The sequence below is a fragment of the Anthonomus grandis genome, chromosome 7, assembly GCF_022605725.1.
Source record: "Anthonomus grandis grandis chromosome 7, icAntGran1.3, whole genome shotgun sequence".
Taxonomy (NCBI): Eukaryota; Metazoa; Arthropoda; class Insecta; order Coleoptera; family Curculionidae; genus Anthonomus; species Anthonomus grandis.
In genome coordinates, this window is record NC_065552.1 from 12,387,313 (window position 1) to 12,402,914 (window position 15,602).

Sequence of the window (15,602 nt, forward strand, 5' to 3'; positions counted from 1 at the left end):
GTACTACTAGGTGCGATGCTACTTATAAGAGCGATTTAAGATGTTTTAAGCCATTTCTTAAAAAGAGCAAATCTTTTCATTTTGTACCAAATAACCTTTCATCTAGAGTTAAACCAGAGAAATTAAAAGATGTTGATAAGCTGCTGAGCAATATTTTGGAGTGACTTGGCAAAAACTCAATAAATTGCAATGCTACACAACAAGGTACCGAAGAACGAAACAAATGAGGAAAAACAAGAGGAAGACTTAAATGAAATACCTATTTAAGAAGATACTTTAATAGCTTAAATTTTTAAATTTAATTTTTTAATGACATGTTCTAATTTTTTTGTAATTTTAAGTTTTATTTTTGTAGTAATAATAGGCATAACTGCTCTCCTTATCATTTATGAAGTCTTAGTTTGTTAGTGCTTCTTTCTTATTCATGATTTTGTAACAGACTCTTATCCATTTTATTTAAAATAAATATCTTTACTTCCAGTGGATGAATTTATTTTTACCAATAAATAATTAATTTGTGATTTTTTTTGTATTTTTATAAACTTAGCTAGACATTTTCACCAAACAGGTTAAAAGGTGCCGCTTTTATGTGATTTCCCAAAATTTAGGTTTTTGGATAAGGTAACTTTCGGAACTCACTCAAATCAATTTTAAGATTTTTTGCAAATGTTAAGTAATAAAAGTTACTTTTTCGCCAAAAATAAAAAGAAAGCCTTTGCAAGCTAAGAAACTATGAGAAATTGCCCTATCATATGCTTGACAGTTCGTGTAGTCTTGAGAAGGTGATGTCGCTTTCAGACTTCAGATTCAGCTTTCACCCAGTCAACACCTGGTTATGTTCTTTATCCTTTCCTTTCGCTAAAAACCAATTCCCAGACCGCTTCCCAACAAATAGCCGGTGGTCATCTTATCCTATTCACGCCGGTATCCAGTCGGGATGAAGTCAGATGCATCGTGATAGAGGCAGACTTCTGTGCCCCGAAACTGAGAACTCCTATCCTTACTGGAGCCGAGGACACAGAAATTGGTTTGAATAGCAACAGCCACTTAGACCATAACCTGAGGAAACTCAGAAAACACGAAGGAAGAAGAAGAATTTTGCTTTCTTACCGCCATTTATTTGTCGCGGAGTAAAAACTTTTCAGTATTCTGTAAATCGCCCAAAAAGGCCCTGGAAATGAATAAAGTTAATTTGATTGAGCAAACTTAGCTAACAATCCGACAACAGCGGCATTTCTCGACTTTTAGCCTCTTGTCACTCCCTAAGCTGTCAATGTCACTTATGGCAAAGTGACAACCCAAAAGAAAAACAGAACGTCAAAATTAGAAAATCCAGTATCCAACCCGTTCCCCTTCATTTTGCAGTCAAATAACTAAATTCCTGGTTTCGCTTATTCGACCTTTTTGGCTAAATAGAAAAAGGGGACCATTTACCAACGGCTAATCCTCAAGTTCTTAGAGTTCGACTTTATTTACCCTTATCAAAATGGTATGTAGCTCACACCCTTTGATTTGTATTTATAGCACCACCTTGAGTGTATTTTTTATTATTTTTTATGTCCAATATCCCAGTTTTAGATTTCTAAAACAACTTAATAAATATTTTCTTGTTTTTATTTATTTGATTTAAATATTCATAGAAGTGTATCTAAAACTGCTAATTGCTTGTCTTTTTCTTCTAGGGTAATGAGAGCTCCCTGCCCATGGAACTATGTTCTAATTGTAAGTTAATTTGCTGTAATGTTTCTGTTATTTAAAAAAAAAATAGCAGTTTTGTCTAAAATTATTGAGAGAAATATATAAAAATAATATAGGAAAAATTATAGAAGCATTTCAAGAAATGCCCAAATAAAAGCAATTAAAGCTAGTTTGATAGTGTTAAATCAACACTCCCATATTTGAGCAACTAGAGATTACAGATATTATATTTTATTTTTACAATGATATATTAATTGTTGATTTTTTAGCAACATCTTAAGGTTTCTCTATTTCATTTGGCATGATATAACAATAATAATAATAATAGTTTATTAACACTGATATCACCATTTCAATCAATCAACACAACAATCACAGACTTGATTACGATATTCACACTTGTCAAACATAATTAAAAAAAAAACATTTATAATATAGTCTTTAAAAATATTTTGACTTTACTCTTAAATGAAGTTTAAAAATGTCACCTACTTTCCAGCAGCAAATTCACTTCCTTACACATTCTGGCTAATTGGGAATTAAATGCATAGTTTGTTTTGAAATGTTTCTCATTAAAAAGAGTGAATGTGAAGCACCCTTTGGGGTACAGAAAATCCCATAACACCTTAAAGCTCTGGCGTACCAGTCAAGGAATTAATGATTTTCTTATTTAGAATAGAACAAGATCTAAATAAATATATCTAATTGTTAAATAATTTTGTGTGCTCATTTATAAAATTCAATGAAGAATCAAGCTTTAAAGCAACAAAACTTAAAATATTTGTTTGAACCTTTTTAATTTTGGTTTTATAGACCCCATAGCTTGAAGACTAGACCCATAATCCTACAATGAAACAGGATATAAATTTAAAGCATTATAAACTAGTAAAATCTGCAAGTATGCATTTAACAAAACCTCGAAGCTGTATACCATGGTCCGATATGTGATCAATGTGCAGGTCAAAGCAAAGACTTTGGTCAAAAATAACACCTAGGATAGTTAGCAATCCATTGAAGAAGAGGTTCATGAACTTCCAAGCTCTCAAATTTACCTAAAAACAATTGATGATATACCCTGTCAAAAGCCTTGGGGAAGTCTGTATATATGGCATCTACCCTAACATCTAACTCTATACTCTACCCTACCTAACATCATTTCTCCAAGGCTCTTAACAAGATATGTTCATATGCTAGCAGGTTGGTTACAGTAGAGTGACCAAGAATAAAGCCATGTTGGGCTGTAGAAAAAAGCCAGATATGTTTTCTGATGAATAATTTGTTCAAAAATTTTGCCAAAGATTGACAACTTAGAAATACCTCTTTAATTCTCCACATTTATTTAAATGATGTGTCATGTAGAGTACTCTCATCTGGTATTTCTGACCATGAAGCCGTTCTCGCTAGGATTCCATGCAACACTGTATTTCCTTCATCTCATTATATAGGAAGAATTTTCAGCAGAGCAAATTTCAATGCTTTTTCTTCTACTACAGCTTTGGTTAATTGGAATGCAGTTGAAATGGCTCCTGACCCATTTACTTTGTTATTTCATGTGTTATGTGACAAGATCAATCAGTGTCCTAAAAAGAGGCTTAAAATTAAAAATAGAAAACCATGGGTCACAGCAGGCCTCAGAACTTCAGCTAAAAACCTCCGTTTTTTGGCTAAGTTGTGCAAGTATACAACTAATGCAAACATTATTCTTTATCATCAGAAATATCAAAGTCTATACAGAAAGACGATAAAAGCAGCAAAGGTTAAATATTATAGTGACTGCTTGAATGTGTCCTCAAATAGGCAGAGAGAATTTTGGTCAATTATAAATGACTTCAGGCATTCTCACAAGGAAGTTTGAGAACCAAAAGAAGACCAAATAGTTTAAATGATTATTACTGTAATATTCCTCATTTATTGCTCAAGGATGTGAATACTAATATTGATCCTTTGCATTATATTCAACAAGTGTCAGTTCAAAATTCTTTTTTCTTTTATTCTGTTAGCCTCACTGACATTGAAGATGCAATTAAAAGCTAAAAAAACCATAAATCAGCTGAGGCTGATGGAATATCATCAAAATTACTACTCCTTTTGCCTGACTCAGCATTGAGTGCCTTAGCTTTTGCCATAAACAATTCCTTTTATAATGGCATCTTTCCAGCATGTTTGAAAGAGTCAGTGGTTATCCCTCTTTATAAGGGTGGAGATTTGAGTGAGCCTTGTAGTTTCTGTCCAATTTCTATATTGTCTACCCTCTCCAAGATAGTTGGAAAGCTTGCAAAAATCAGAATTTTGTCTTTTTTGCAACATAATTGCATTTTATGTGCAAATCAGTTTGGATTTCAAACGGGAAAAGAGACTCATGACGCTGTTTTCGGCTTTTTTGAGAGTGTCTATGTGTCCTTAAATTCTGGAGTCCGCGGCGTCAGTGTTTTGCGATTTATCCGAGGCATTTGATTGTGTAGATCATGGAATACTGCTGTCTAAGCTCAATAATTATGGCTTTAGAGGTGTGGCATTGCAATCGCTGGAATCCTATCTATCTAATCATACCCAAAGAGTTATAGTATCTGGATGTTTATCCGATTCCAGATCCCTTAAAACTGGAGTACCTCAGGGTTCAGTGTTGGGACCACTATTATTTTTGCTCTATGTGAATGATTTGGGTTTATTAAAACTGCAGGGCAAAGTGGTTCAGTTTGCTGATAATACCACCATTTTATGGAATCATAGAGATTCTGATAATGTTAGAGCCCAGGTTTTTAAGGATCTTAAGATTTTATCAGAGAGGTGTGCTGCAAACAGGCTTGTATTTAATGTGGGCAAAACCTTTATCATGGGATTTATCTGTGATGTTCAGGGCCTTATGTTTAGTGAAAACTCCCCCTTGCAATAAAAAGAAAGCTGTAAGTTCCTTGGTATTACCATTGATGGTCACCTTCGCTTCGAAGATCATATCCTAAATCTTGCATCAAAATTATCCTCTGGATACTTTGCAGTAAGAATGGCGGGACATGAGCTGGGAGGGGTAGTTGCACGTTCAGTGTACTTTTCTCTTATTGAGTCTAAAAGTATTGAGTATTAAACATAATTTTTGTGATTCAAAAAAATGCAGTTAGATATGTATGTTCTGCTGGGTTAAGAGATTCTTGTAAGCCTCTCTTTATATCTTAAAAAATCCTAACTCTTTTTTTCTCTTTTTATCTTAGAAACAGCTACTCTTATTCACAAATGTCCTAAACCTCCCTCTAACACTGGTCATATGACTCATCAGGTTAACGATTTTCCCTTACCAATCCCTACATCCTCCCTCACCAAGAACTCACTTATATACCTTTGCAAAAAAATTTACAACCATGTTTCTCTATGTATCAGACAAATTTTAGAAGTTAAGAAATTCAAAAAGAAATTAAAATCACTTTTATTATCCAGGGCATATTATAGCCTTGACGATTTTTTTAATGATACTTTTTGACCTGTGCTCTGACATCATTTTAGTGTTGTTTCCTATTAAATATTTTAATTTACTTCCTCTAAATTCTGTTTTATTGACAGCTTTACTTATTTTTTAATCAAATTTACCAAAAAGATGCTTTTTTTTCTTTTTTTTTTCAATCTGTTTTGTTATAATTAATTTTGGTAATGTGTGTAAATTTTATGGTAAAATGTTTTAGATGTTATGTTTGTTTGAAATTTGAAATTTAAAGTGAATTTGGAATTTTTTAGTTTTTAGGATGCTTGTACACAAGATTTTGTTTTGTCTTACATAATATAGCACCTTTTCTTTCTTTCTTTCTTTCTCTCTATTTTGTCTCCACTCTTATGTATAGGAGTAACATTAGTTACCTTCCAGATGTTGGGAAATGTATCTGCTGACAAGGATATATTCAATATTTTAGATAGCAAACTAGATAGAATACACTGGCAATTCTTAATAAAATAAAGTGGAATGCCATCCATCAACTCCAGCCCCCAACTTATTGGTACTATAGGGGTAATATATAATAAGCCAAGATTGGTGGTTTTTATATGTGGGTATCAGGTATTATTATTCAGAATGTAATCTAATAAACTGCAGAACTCATCATATATACATGGGGGTGAGGCAGGAGGAATATATATGCAGCCAACTAAGAGCTTGTACTGATCAATAGTAATCATGGCAAATACATATTCAATGTGTACAGTATTTAAATTAAGCTGGAATAAGCTGATATTCTCTGTATGGTATTTTATATTCATTATTTTAATCTGTAGATCAAAGTAAATTGCACTTTTTCAAGACTATTTTTTTCACCCTGCATTATAATGATATAAAATTTATGAAACCAACTTTCAGCAACTTTTCACTACTTCATCTTTTGTTCACATGGATACCATAGTGTAATAATTAATCGTTTAATGACTTATCACACATACATATTTAAGAAACAGGCTAGTTGTGTTAATTGTCGACATTTCTGTACTATCAAATGGTTTAGTCTAACAATAACAGGCAGCCATTTTGTGTTAAAGATTTGGTACTACAACCTTCATAAATTAATAATAAGATTAAAATAATTTTTGCAAGTTTTATTTTTTGATTGTGCTAGACAGGTAAGTTAAACAGCTTATTAAAAGTTAAGTTTACAAAAGATGTCTCAAATATTTTTATAATTTATGATTTTATTGTAAACTGCTATTGAAAAATCAGGTAAATCTACTTTCCCACCAGAAAGATCAAAAAGTGGTTTTTTAAAATAGTTAAAATTTCATTAATTTTAAATATTTTTATATTTTTTTAGACAATGGTTGGATATACAGGGTGTTTCATAATTAGTGGGACAAACTCGGAGGGGTTGTAGAGGGCCTCAAAATTAGCAAGTTTACGCAATAAACCCCTATCCGCTCGACTACTAGTAGCGCTCGTACTAGTAGTCTCAAGTAGCTCGTACCTTGTAGCTTGTAGTCTACAAGGTATGATACCTTGTAGACTACGAGCTTATACAAAATTAAATTATGTATTAAAAAATAGTGCTAGATGCATAAAAACTACCTACTAATCTTCAGAAAAATATCTACAGGGTTGTCACATTTATTGTGAAAAATAAGATTTTTTCTTAAAATTTGATCACCCTGTAATGGTAACTATTTTAATATTATTGTGACGTAACACGCAAACTTAAGCGCTCGTACTAGTAGTCTCAAGTAGCTCGTAGTCTACAAGGTATGATACCTTGTAGACTTTGTACCAGCAAATACCGGCTTTTTATTTTAAATAGAAGAACATTCTAGACATGTCTCATGTATGTATGTACAGTGTCATAAACCTGTATGGTGATAATTATTAAGCTTCAATCTATTAAAAGATATCTGATGAGATTTGAATAATTTGCTGTCACAAACTGTAGTATTTTATATCATATAGTGTAAATAGATAATAATATAATTTTAGCACTAGATCTTTAAACCAACCTATTGTGCAATGTATTATACAGTGCATTTTTTTTATCTTGGGTCATAGGGGTTTACATATAATATTTTCAACCCCATGTTAGAACCTGTTCTATTTAATCGATAGGATTGAAACTTGGAACAAGTGAAGTTTAAGTTAACAGACTTTAAAAAATCCCATTATTTTGCAAAAAAAATTGCGAGAAACCTATTTAAAATACGTTTTTCTGATGAAAAAGTTTGCTTTTTCTGCACCTCGTAACCTTCATTACCTTTACACTTCAAAGCAGGTAGACAAATATCTGACAGTGACACAAAATAATTTTTAAATTGCTCCATTGAAATTGTTCAAAAACTCTTTAAAATGTCGGTTTACGCTACGGAGGAACGTATTGAGATGGTTTCAAACTACATTAGAGGAATGTCGGCGCAAGAAGTGGTAGATAATTTTGCCGTGTCTTATCCTAACCGTCCCGTCCCGTCTAGATCAACTATACAACGGTTTCATGAAAAATTTATTACGATTGGATGCATCGCCAGTTCTCACTTAAAACGAAAATGAACCGAAACTGTAGTAGACGAAGAATTTAAAATGGAGGTATGCTTGGCCGTTGAAGAAAATCCAACAAATAGTCTTACTCAGTTTGCTGAAGTTACCGGAAAAAGTAGGAGTAGTTGCTATAAGGCAATCAGAAAAGAAAAATACAAATCTTTTAAACTTAGAAATGTTCAAGAACTCTTGCCTAATGATTATTTTCTTAGAATGCAGTTTTGTGACCAGTGGATGGAACGAATTAACAACGACCCCACAATTACAAACAAAATACTATTTTCAGACGAAAGTACTTTCTGTACAAATGGTACAGTCAACAAACAAAATACTCGAATATGGGCGCGAGAAAATCCTCACGTCATCCAGGAAACGCATACCCAAACAAGACAGAAACTTAACGTGTGGGCAGGAATTCTTGGAGATCGAATAATTGGACCATTTTTCATAGAGGGTAGCCTGAATACTGCAAAATATTTAGAATTACTTCAGGTGCAGGTCATTCCCGCATTAGGAAATGCTGTTCATAATGGCAGGATAATTTTTCAACATGATGGAGCCCCCGTTCATAGTGCAGCGACTGTTACCGAGTTTTTGAATGCCACGTTCCCAGGACGCTGGATTGGACGTTTTGGGCCATCTAAATGGCCGGCGCGAAGCCCCGATCTTTCGCCTTTAGGTAACTTTTATTGGGGCTATCTATCATCAAAAGTGTTTGATATTGTTAGAGGCAGACCCAACAATATCGAAGAACTTCGTAATAGAATTATCGATGCTTCGCGTACCATTACTCCCCGGCAGCTCCTAAATGTTAAAAGACATTTCTACAACTGTCTGGGCTTTTGTTTGGCTCAATTTGGAGGTCACTTTGAACAATTTATTTGAAAGATTTTATTTGTTTATTGTTGATTTTTGAAAATATATTTTTGAGATTTTGAGGAAATTATTTTGTGTCACTGTCAGATATTTGTCTACCTGCTTTGAAGTGTAAAGGTAATGAAGGTTATGAGGTGCAGAAAAAGCAAACTTTTTCATCAGAAAGTGTTTGATATTGTTAGAGGCAGACCCAACAATATCGAAGAACTTCGTAATAGAATTATCGATGCTTCGCGTACCATTACTCCCCGGCAGCTCCTAAATGTTAAAAGACATTTCTACAACTGTCTGGGCTTTTGTTTGGCTCAATTTGGAGGTCACTTTGAACAATTTATTTGAAAGGTTTTATTTGTTTATTGTTGATTTTTGAAAATATATTTTTGAGATTTTGAGGAAATTATTTTGTGTCACTGTCAGATATTTGTCTACCTGCTTTGAAGTGTAAAGGTAATGAAGGTTATGAGGTGCAGAAAAAGCAAACTTTTTCATCAGAAAAACGTATTTTAAATAGGTTTCTCGCAAATTTTTTTGCAAAATAATGGGATTTTTTAAAGTCTGTTAACTTAAACTTTACTTGTTCCAAGTTTCAATCCTATCGATTAAATAGAACAGGTTCTGAAATGGGGTTGAAAATATTACACGTAAAACCCTATGACCCAAGATAAAAAAAATGCACTGTATATAGTAAGTTAATGTATTTTTAACTTTATTAGTTATGTTTTAAAATTTTTAGTTAACAGAGTGTGGTATTCAAAATTGTGTATTTTTATTACTAAGCTTAACTTGTATAAGAATTACCAATCAGCCATTGAAAACAGATAAGAATTTTTATATCAGGTGACCCAGTTATAAAAATCTAAATATGGAGAAATTGCAAAAAATTAATTGACCATGGGCAAATAAAAAACAAAATTCGAAATTGTTTTTCCATGGTTACTATATGCAAGTTTAACTTTTTAAAGCTTAATTTAAAAAAATGGAACAATAAGCCAATTTCCTGTGAAACAGATGAGTACGTAAAAGAGCGTGCGTTTAAGTAACATATCTAAATAATTTATACATGAAATACTTATATAATATATACTATATATATATATACCATACAATAAACCGCGTGGTACATCGCCGATCGGAACATAGATTAATTATTGGCTTCCCTGTACATTTTACAGAAAAAATTTACGATAACTTTTTGAAGAGACCAATCTGGCAAACCCTCGTTCAGCGTTTTGTAACTGGTTTAGATTCTCAAATTTTACACTTTTATAAATGACACCCACAAAAAGATGTCATTTGGTGAAAGATCAGGTGACCTGACTGGCCAAAGTATCCGGTACCGTGGTCCAATAATATTGCCGTTGAAAGCATTTTCCAAGCACTCTCTAACCAGACGGGCATTATGGGCCGGATCCATTTGGTACCAGATTTGGTATCATTTGATCTTCCTGAAAAACTTCTTCCAAGGCGGGTCCAATTTGATATTGAAATAAGTCCAAATAGGTTTCAGCTGTTAGGTTATAGTCCGTAAAAAAGGGTCCAATGATGGTGTCCGATAATTCCCACGAATACATTTGTTTTTTGGGGATATTGTGTCCGAGTATGAACAAAGCGATGTTCATTTTCTTGGCTCCAATACCGGATGTACATTCATCGGTAAAACAAATATTTCTTAAATAATTCCTATCATTATTTGCTCTTTCCATCATTTCAAAACAAAATGCCATTCTTCGCTCTTCATCTCCTTCCTGCAGCTCTTGATGTTTTTCGAATTTATACGAATAATATTTGTGTTTTTTTAAAGTGCGCAATACCGTTGTATGATGTTTATTTACCTCTTGCCCAAGAACCCTCATACTAACCATCTTGTTTTCCTCCACACTCAGTAGAATATTAAGATCTCTGTTCTCTCTTACTTCGGCTATATTTTCGATATCCTGAGTTGAACATTTACGGTACCTTTGGACTCAAACTTATTGACAATACGTTTAATAGTTAAAATGGACGGAATGGGCTTGGTGGGGAACTAAACTGAAAACATTTCAGATACTGCTCTAAAACTGTTTCCCGCATAATGCTACTTAATTATGGCTATTTTTTCGTCGATTGAATAATTCATACTTGTTTTCAAATATCGACTGTCACTGATTTATTGACACTTTTCCTCACGTCAGTGACAATATTCATTTTGCTGGTGCCCGTTTGGTTTTTTCTGAACCAAAAATTTGCTAATTTTGCAATTACATTTAATTGAATAAATCAAGATTCGCTTAATAAAATTTTTTGAAACTTTGCACAAGGGTTTGCCAGATTGGTCTCTTCAAAAAGTTATCTTACATTTTTTCTATAAAATGTACAGGGAAGCCAATAATTGACGCCCTTAAAATTTACATGGGTTTTCCTATGTTCCGCTCGGCGACGCACCACCCAACTTTTTCATGCCAATAATTTAGAGTGCTACCTTATATTGCAGATAAGAGACTTTTGAAAAACTAATCAGTGCCAGAAAAATACAACATTCTAATATTTTATACCTACTTATCGGAAAATGAAACAAGAACAAAAATTAGGTGTCTAGTAAAATAAATAGTTATTTTATTAATCTTACATGTCTCATTACACGTTGTCTGCACTTTTTTTTAATTTGGCGTGTTTTTTAAAATTTGTGTAATTGTATAATATAATTTTCATATAGAAAAGCATTTTTTTTTCAGTTGACGCAGATGAAATACGACGTTTGGGAAAACGCTTTAGGAAGTTAGATCTTGATAATTCTGGGGCTTTGAGCATTGACGAGTTTATGTCATTGCCAGAGCTTCAACAGAATCCCCTAGTCCAGCGGGTTATTGATATATTTGATGCAGATGGTAATGGCGAAGTTGATTTTAAAGGTCAGTATTTTATTAAGCATTTCAACTTGTCTCTTTCAGAAATATGTTTACAATGTTATTATTAACTACATACCTCTTGGCTTTTCAGAATTTATTCAAGGAGTGTCACAGTTTAGTGTTAAAGGTGACAAGCTGTCAAAGCTAAGATTTGCATTCAGAATTTATGATATGGATAATGATGGGTATATTTCTAACGGGGAGTTGTTTCAGGTAATATTGCACAATGCATTATTTCTACAACTATAAAAACTACAGGTTAGAGAATAATAATATCTAAACTGCAGAAAATAACTAAGAAAAATATCATAAAGCTATTACAGTCTCTGTAAAGCCTCCTTTATATCAAATAAAGCACCATGTTTTTTTATTGGGAAGTGATTCCAATCATCATTAAGTGTACACTTACAACAACTATTCTGTAGGCTTAGATACTAGACGTGTTTAGCACATATGTGACGTCTGATCATGCGTGAAGCGCATTAGATCTTGCAGTATCCTGACAGTAAGTTTGGCGTGATGTAAATTGCTTCCAGGAATATTTTCTTCTTTCAATGTTTGTTGTTCCCATCGGGCCAAGCGTTCGAATTTCTTTTGTTCACACTTCCACTGGTCGCTTTGTCTCGCCTATGTTTGACTCTTCACATTCACAGGAGTACACTTGCAAACGCAGTTCTTGATCTCGAATAGGTAGCCTTGATGCGGAATTTCTCCTGGCAATTCTTTCAAAAAATTTTCTCCGAAGTTCCTTAAGATATACGGAATCGTTAAAACTCCTGTAGGATCCTCTAGTTGCTGTATCCTTATTATCTCTTCTGCTTTACTAATAGTTTTTTTTTATTAGTTTACTTGGGATTGGTTTGTAGTTTACTTTGAACTGTCCTTATAGCATGCGCCTGGAACCGTGCTATGTATATGTTTGGCTGTTTCCTTGATCTCCCTGTCTGAGTCTTTCCCTGATGATGTTAAGGGATTCTCTGAAAAGCACATTTTTATAAAGACTCAACATCAAAGCTTGCAAGCTTATCGGTGGGTCTAACGTTAGTGGCCTGAAGGAGACGAAATGATCTGAAATCCATACAACGGAATCCGTGTTGCCTTGTAGGCTGGCGGGTTAATAGTCAACATCAATTTGGCAAATTCTGAATCCCTTTTATTCTGTATTTTAGGAAGCCTGTAAATATGTGGTGGTTTGCCATGGTAAGGATTAGTTTGTTCCGCAATATATCAGAAAGATAAGCAGAACAGAGCCCTGTAAATTCTTTGTTTTAAGTTTAAAATAAGGACAATGGCAGTTTTGATTTTACTATAAAATGGAAAATTAGATTTTTTAAAATTTTATGCATACCACCTCAACAACAAATAATTTATATTCAAATAGCTTTGGTATTGGTAATTTAAATTTTATGAAAAATATGAATAAATATGAATGAATACGCTTGTATTTCCAATTGATATTTTATGTATTCAATCAAATTACATCCCAAATATTCATACTACTCTCAATCTAGACTTTTAGGTGGCATAAATTCGTTCCGAGCTAAATTTCTTGATTTTGATGGTTTTTAAGTTTTAAGAAACCCCTGAGTAATTCTCATTAGGGCTGCTTCATCTCTTAAATGCGTATTATCTATTTCTGAGCATGTTTTTTTTAACTTATTTATCAATAATCCAAAAACTAAACTTTAGTGTAAAAACCAATCAGTAATATATTATTGATGAAATTACCTAACAATGTACCATATATTCATTGTGTTGTCTCAATCGCTTGCCTGCTTCTTCGTACATTCGTCACCTTGGACAAAAACGATCATCTATTTCAACTGTTCAAACTATAAACATTAGAACGGCTTCCGCCTAACATTAAAGAGGCAAATCCCAAGTGGGTACAATCTACCACTATTTTAGAAAGTTAGTTAAGTAATTAAAAAAACGGACCACATTACAAGAAAGCAAATATTATAATAATAATATGTTTTTTTATGTTATTAAGGAAAAAGAACATTTTTAGAACTTAAAACTGGTACCGTTGAGGATACATTTTATTAAGACCGTTTTGCAAGTGAATGTTTTTTAGTATATATACAGGTCACGCTAAACTGCGGTGATCGATTTCTGGAAAAATAAACATTTTAAGTTGTTTTAAAGTTTAAATCAACATTAATTAAGCTTGAATATAGAGTTGCTTCTGAAACACTCTGTGTGTTATCTATTTTATATACTACATAAAATTCGAGATACCCTATAAGTATGATTTACACCGTTTTTTAAATTTAGCATTTTGTATTAAAAAATTACATCACAGGGTGATCCATTTAAGATAGCAATGACGTTGCCGGTTTTATATAGAACTAGCTATACCGCATTTTAACTGAGTACTATTGAGAAATCGATTGCCTTTCATCGTCGGACTCCCTGTATGAATATTGAAATATCTTTTAATCGATGCCATTTCAGGTTTTAAAAATGATGGTTGGCAACAACCTGAAAGACACTCAACTTCAACAAATAGTGGATAAAACCATCCTCTTCGCTGACAAGGACGAAGATGGTAAAATATCATTCGAGGAATTTTGCAATGTTGTTGGTAACACGGACATTCATAAAAAGATGGTTGTCGACGTTTAAATTGCACTTAGATTTATATTATACTCGAAATACACTCTGCAAAACTTATTAGCATGCATAAACTTCGGTAGACTAGTAGAAATCCTTTATTTATACATTATGTTATAAAAAGATCCATCATCTTATTTAAATTTAAGCCAGTGTCTATGTAATTAGGGTTGTTCTAGTCATAATTATGTTAATATATATAAATGGTGTTCTTATTGCATACAATGTTTTCATGCATTGTTGTGCGCTGCTATTTAGCTTGCTAGGATATTGGTTTATTGTGGTGTAATAAATAATCTGATATAATAATTTAATACTATTTATAAGAAATCACTTTTTCATGCCACAACGTGTGGATAGGTTTAAGGTTATTTCACATCAACCTGCACTAAAAACTTGTTAATTAATATTGTTACTAATTTTAAATTAGGATTTTAAAGGACAAATTACTTATAATGAAGTGAATTTTTCTTTGCTCGATTTACTCTAGGATTGCTAAAATTCAACAATTTCAGAACTAGTCACAAAAATTATCATACACAACTGCATAGTCAAGGATTAAATCGAACAATAGAAAAATTTTAGATTCATACAACTGTGTTCTATTTATTTAGATTCTAATCAATATTCATCGTAGTTTGATTAATGTAAGCAAAATCGTATATATAACCATCTAGCCCCTATTGATGTGTATTTTTCCTACATTGATTCAAATTGGCTGTCATTTTGATTACGCTAGGTGTTGTGTGTTTAGCTCTTTATTAAACTATTATCCCAAATACATATATATATGAAATTATTATGGCTGCCATTTACCCAGCTTAACTTCAACATTGACTTTCGATGGGTGAGTCGAAGGTCTGTCGACGAAGTTGGCTGTTACAATCTGATTATCTTTTTAAATCAGACAAGTTTTTTAGACTGTTTATTTGGAAATTTAATTTTAAAATTTAAAAAACTTGCCATGTGATTAAAAATGTGCGCCGAATCACCCGAAATTAAAAGCCAACGTTTGTCAGTTGCGCTTTTTATTTCGATGATTGTTTTGGTTTAACGAATATTTTCATTGAAAGCTGGTCGGGTTGTTGATTGAAGCCGTTATGTTTGGTACATGATAAATCTATATATAATTAAGCAGTTTTTGATGTAGTGTTACACTCATGCGTGATTGTATATTCTCGTTTATGTTTAATAAATATTATTTACCTCTCTTAATTGTACTGATTCATTATCGTAAAAACCTTCTTTACGTGTCTATAGTATACCTTATAGGCATGAAATGTCCGGTTACTTTGTGGAAAAAAAGACTTAAAGATGTTATATAGTAAGAAGTGACCTTAATCTTCATTTTTTAGTTACTAATTTTGACTTGCATATTTGATGTGATCAGCTAATTTGTTTTAATGCCATTGTTTTTTAATTTTATATTAAGGAACCTACAAGAATCGCAGGACATTCTTGTTCATAAATTGACAATTTTCTCACCAAGGCCTGATGTATTCTTTTCAAGCTTAAGTTGTTAACTTTGCGACATTAAGGCTGGAAGT

The 15,602-nt window shown here is 32.7% G+C and overlaps 1 protein-coding gene across 1 annotated transcript; it reads left to right on the forward strand.

Annotated features, from left to right (window-relative positions):
* Positions 1 to 1,290: 1,290 nt before the first annotated feature.
* LOC126738639 (calcineurin subunit B type 2) lies at positions 1,291 to 15,270 on the forward strand. Its single transcript, XM_050444060.1, has 5 exons — positions 1,291 to 1,489; positions 1,683 to 1,722; positions 11,266 to 11,442; positions 11,531 to 11,652; positions 13,897 to 15,270. The coding sequence occupies exons 1-5, from the start codon at positions 1,487 to 1,489 to the stop codon at positions 14,065 to 14,067; spliced, it is 513 nt and encodes a 170-aa protein (XP_050300017.1). The 5' UTR covers positions 1,291 to 1,486; the 3' UTR covers positions 14,068 to 15,270.
* The last annotated feature ends 332 nt before the right edge of the window (positions 15,271 to 15,602 follow it).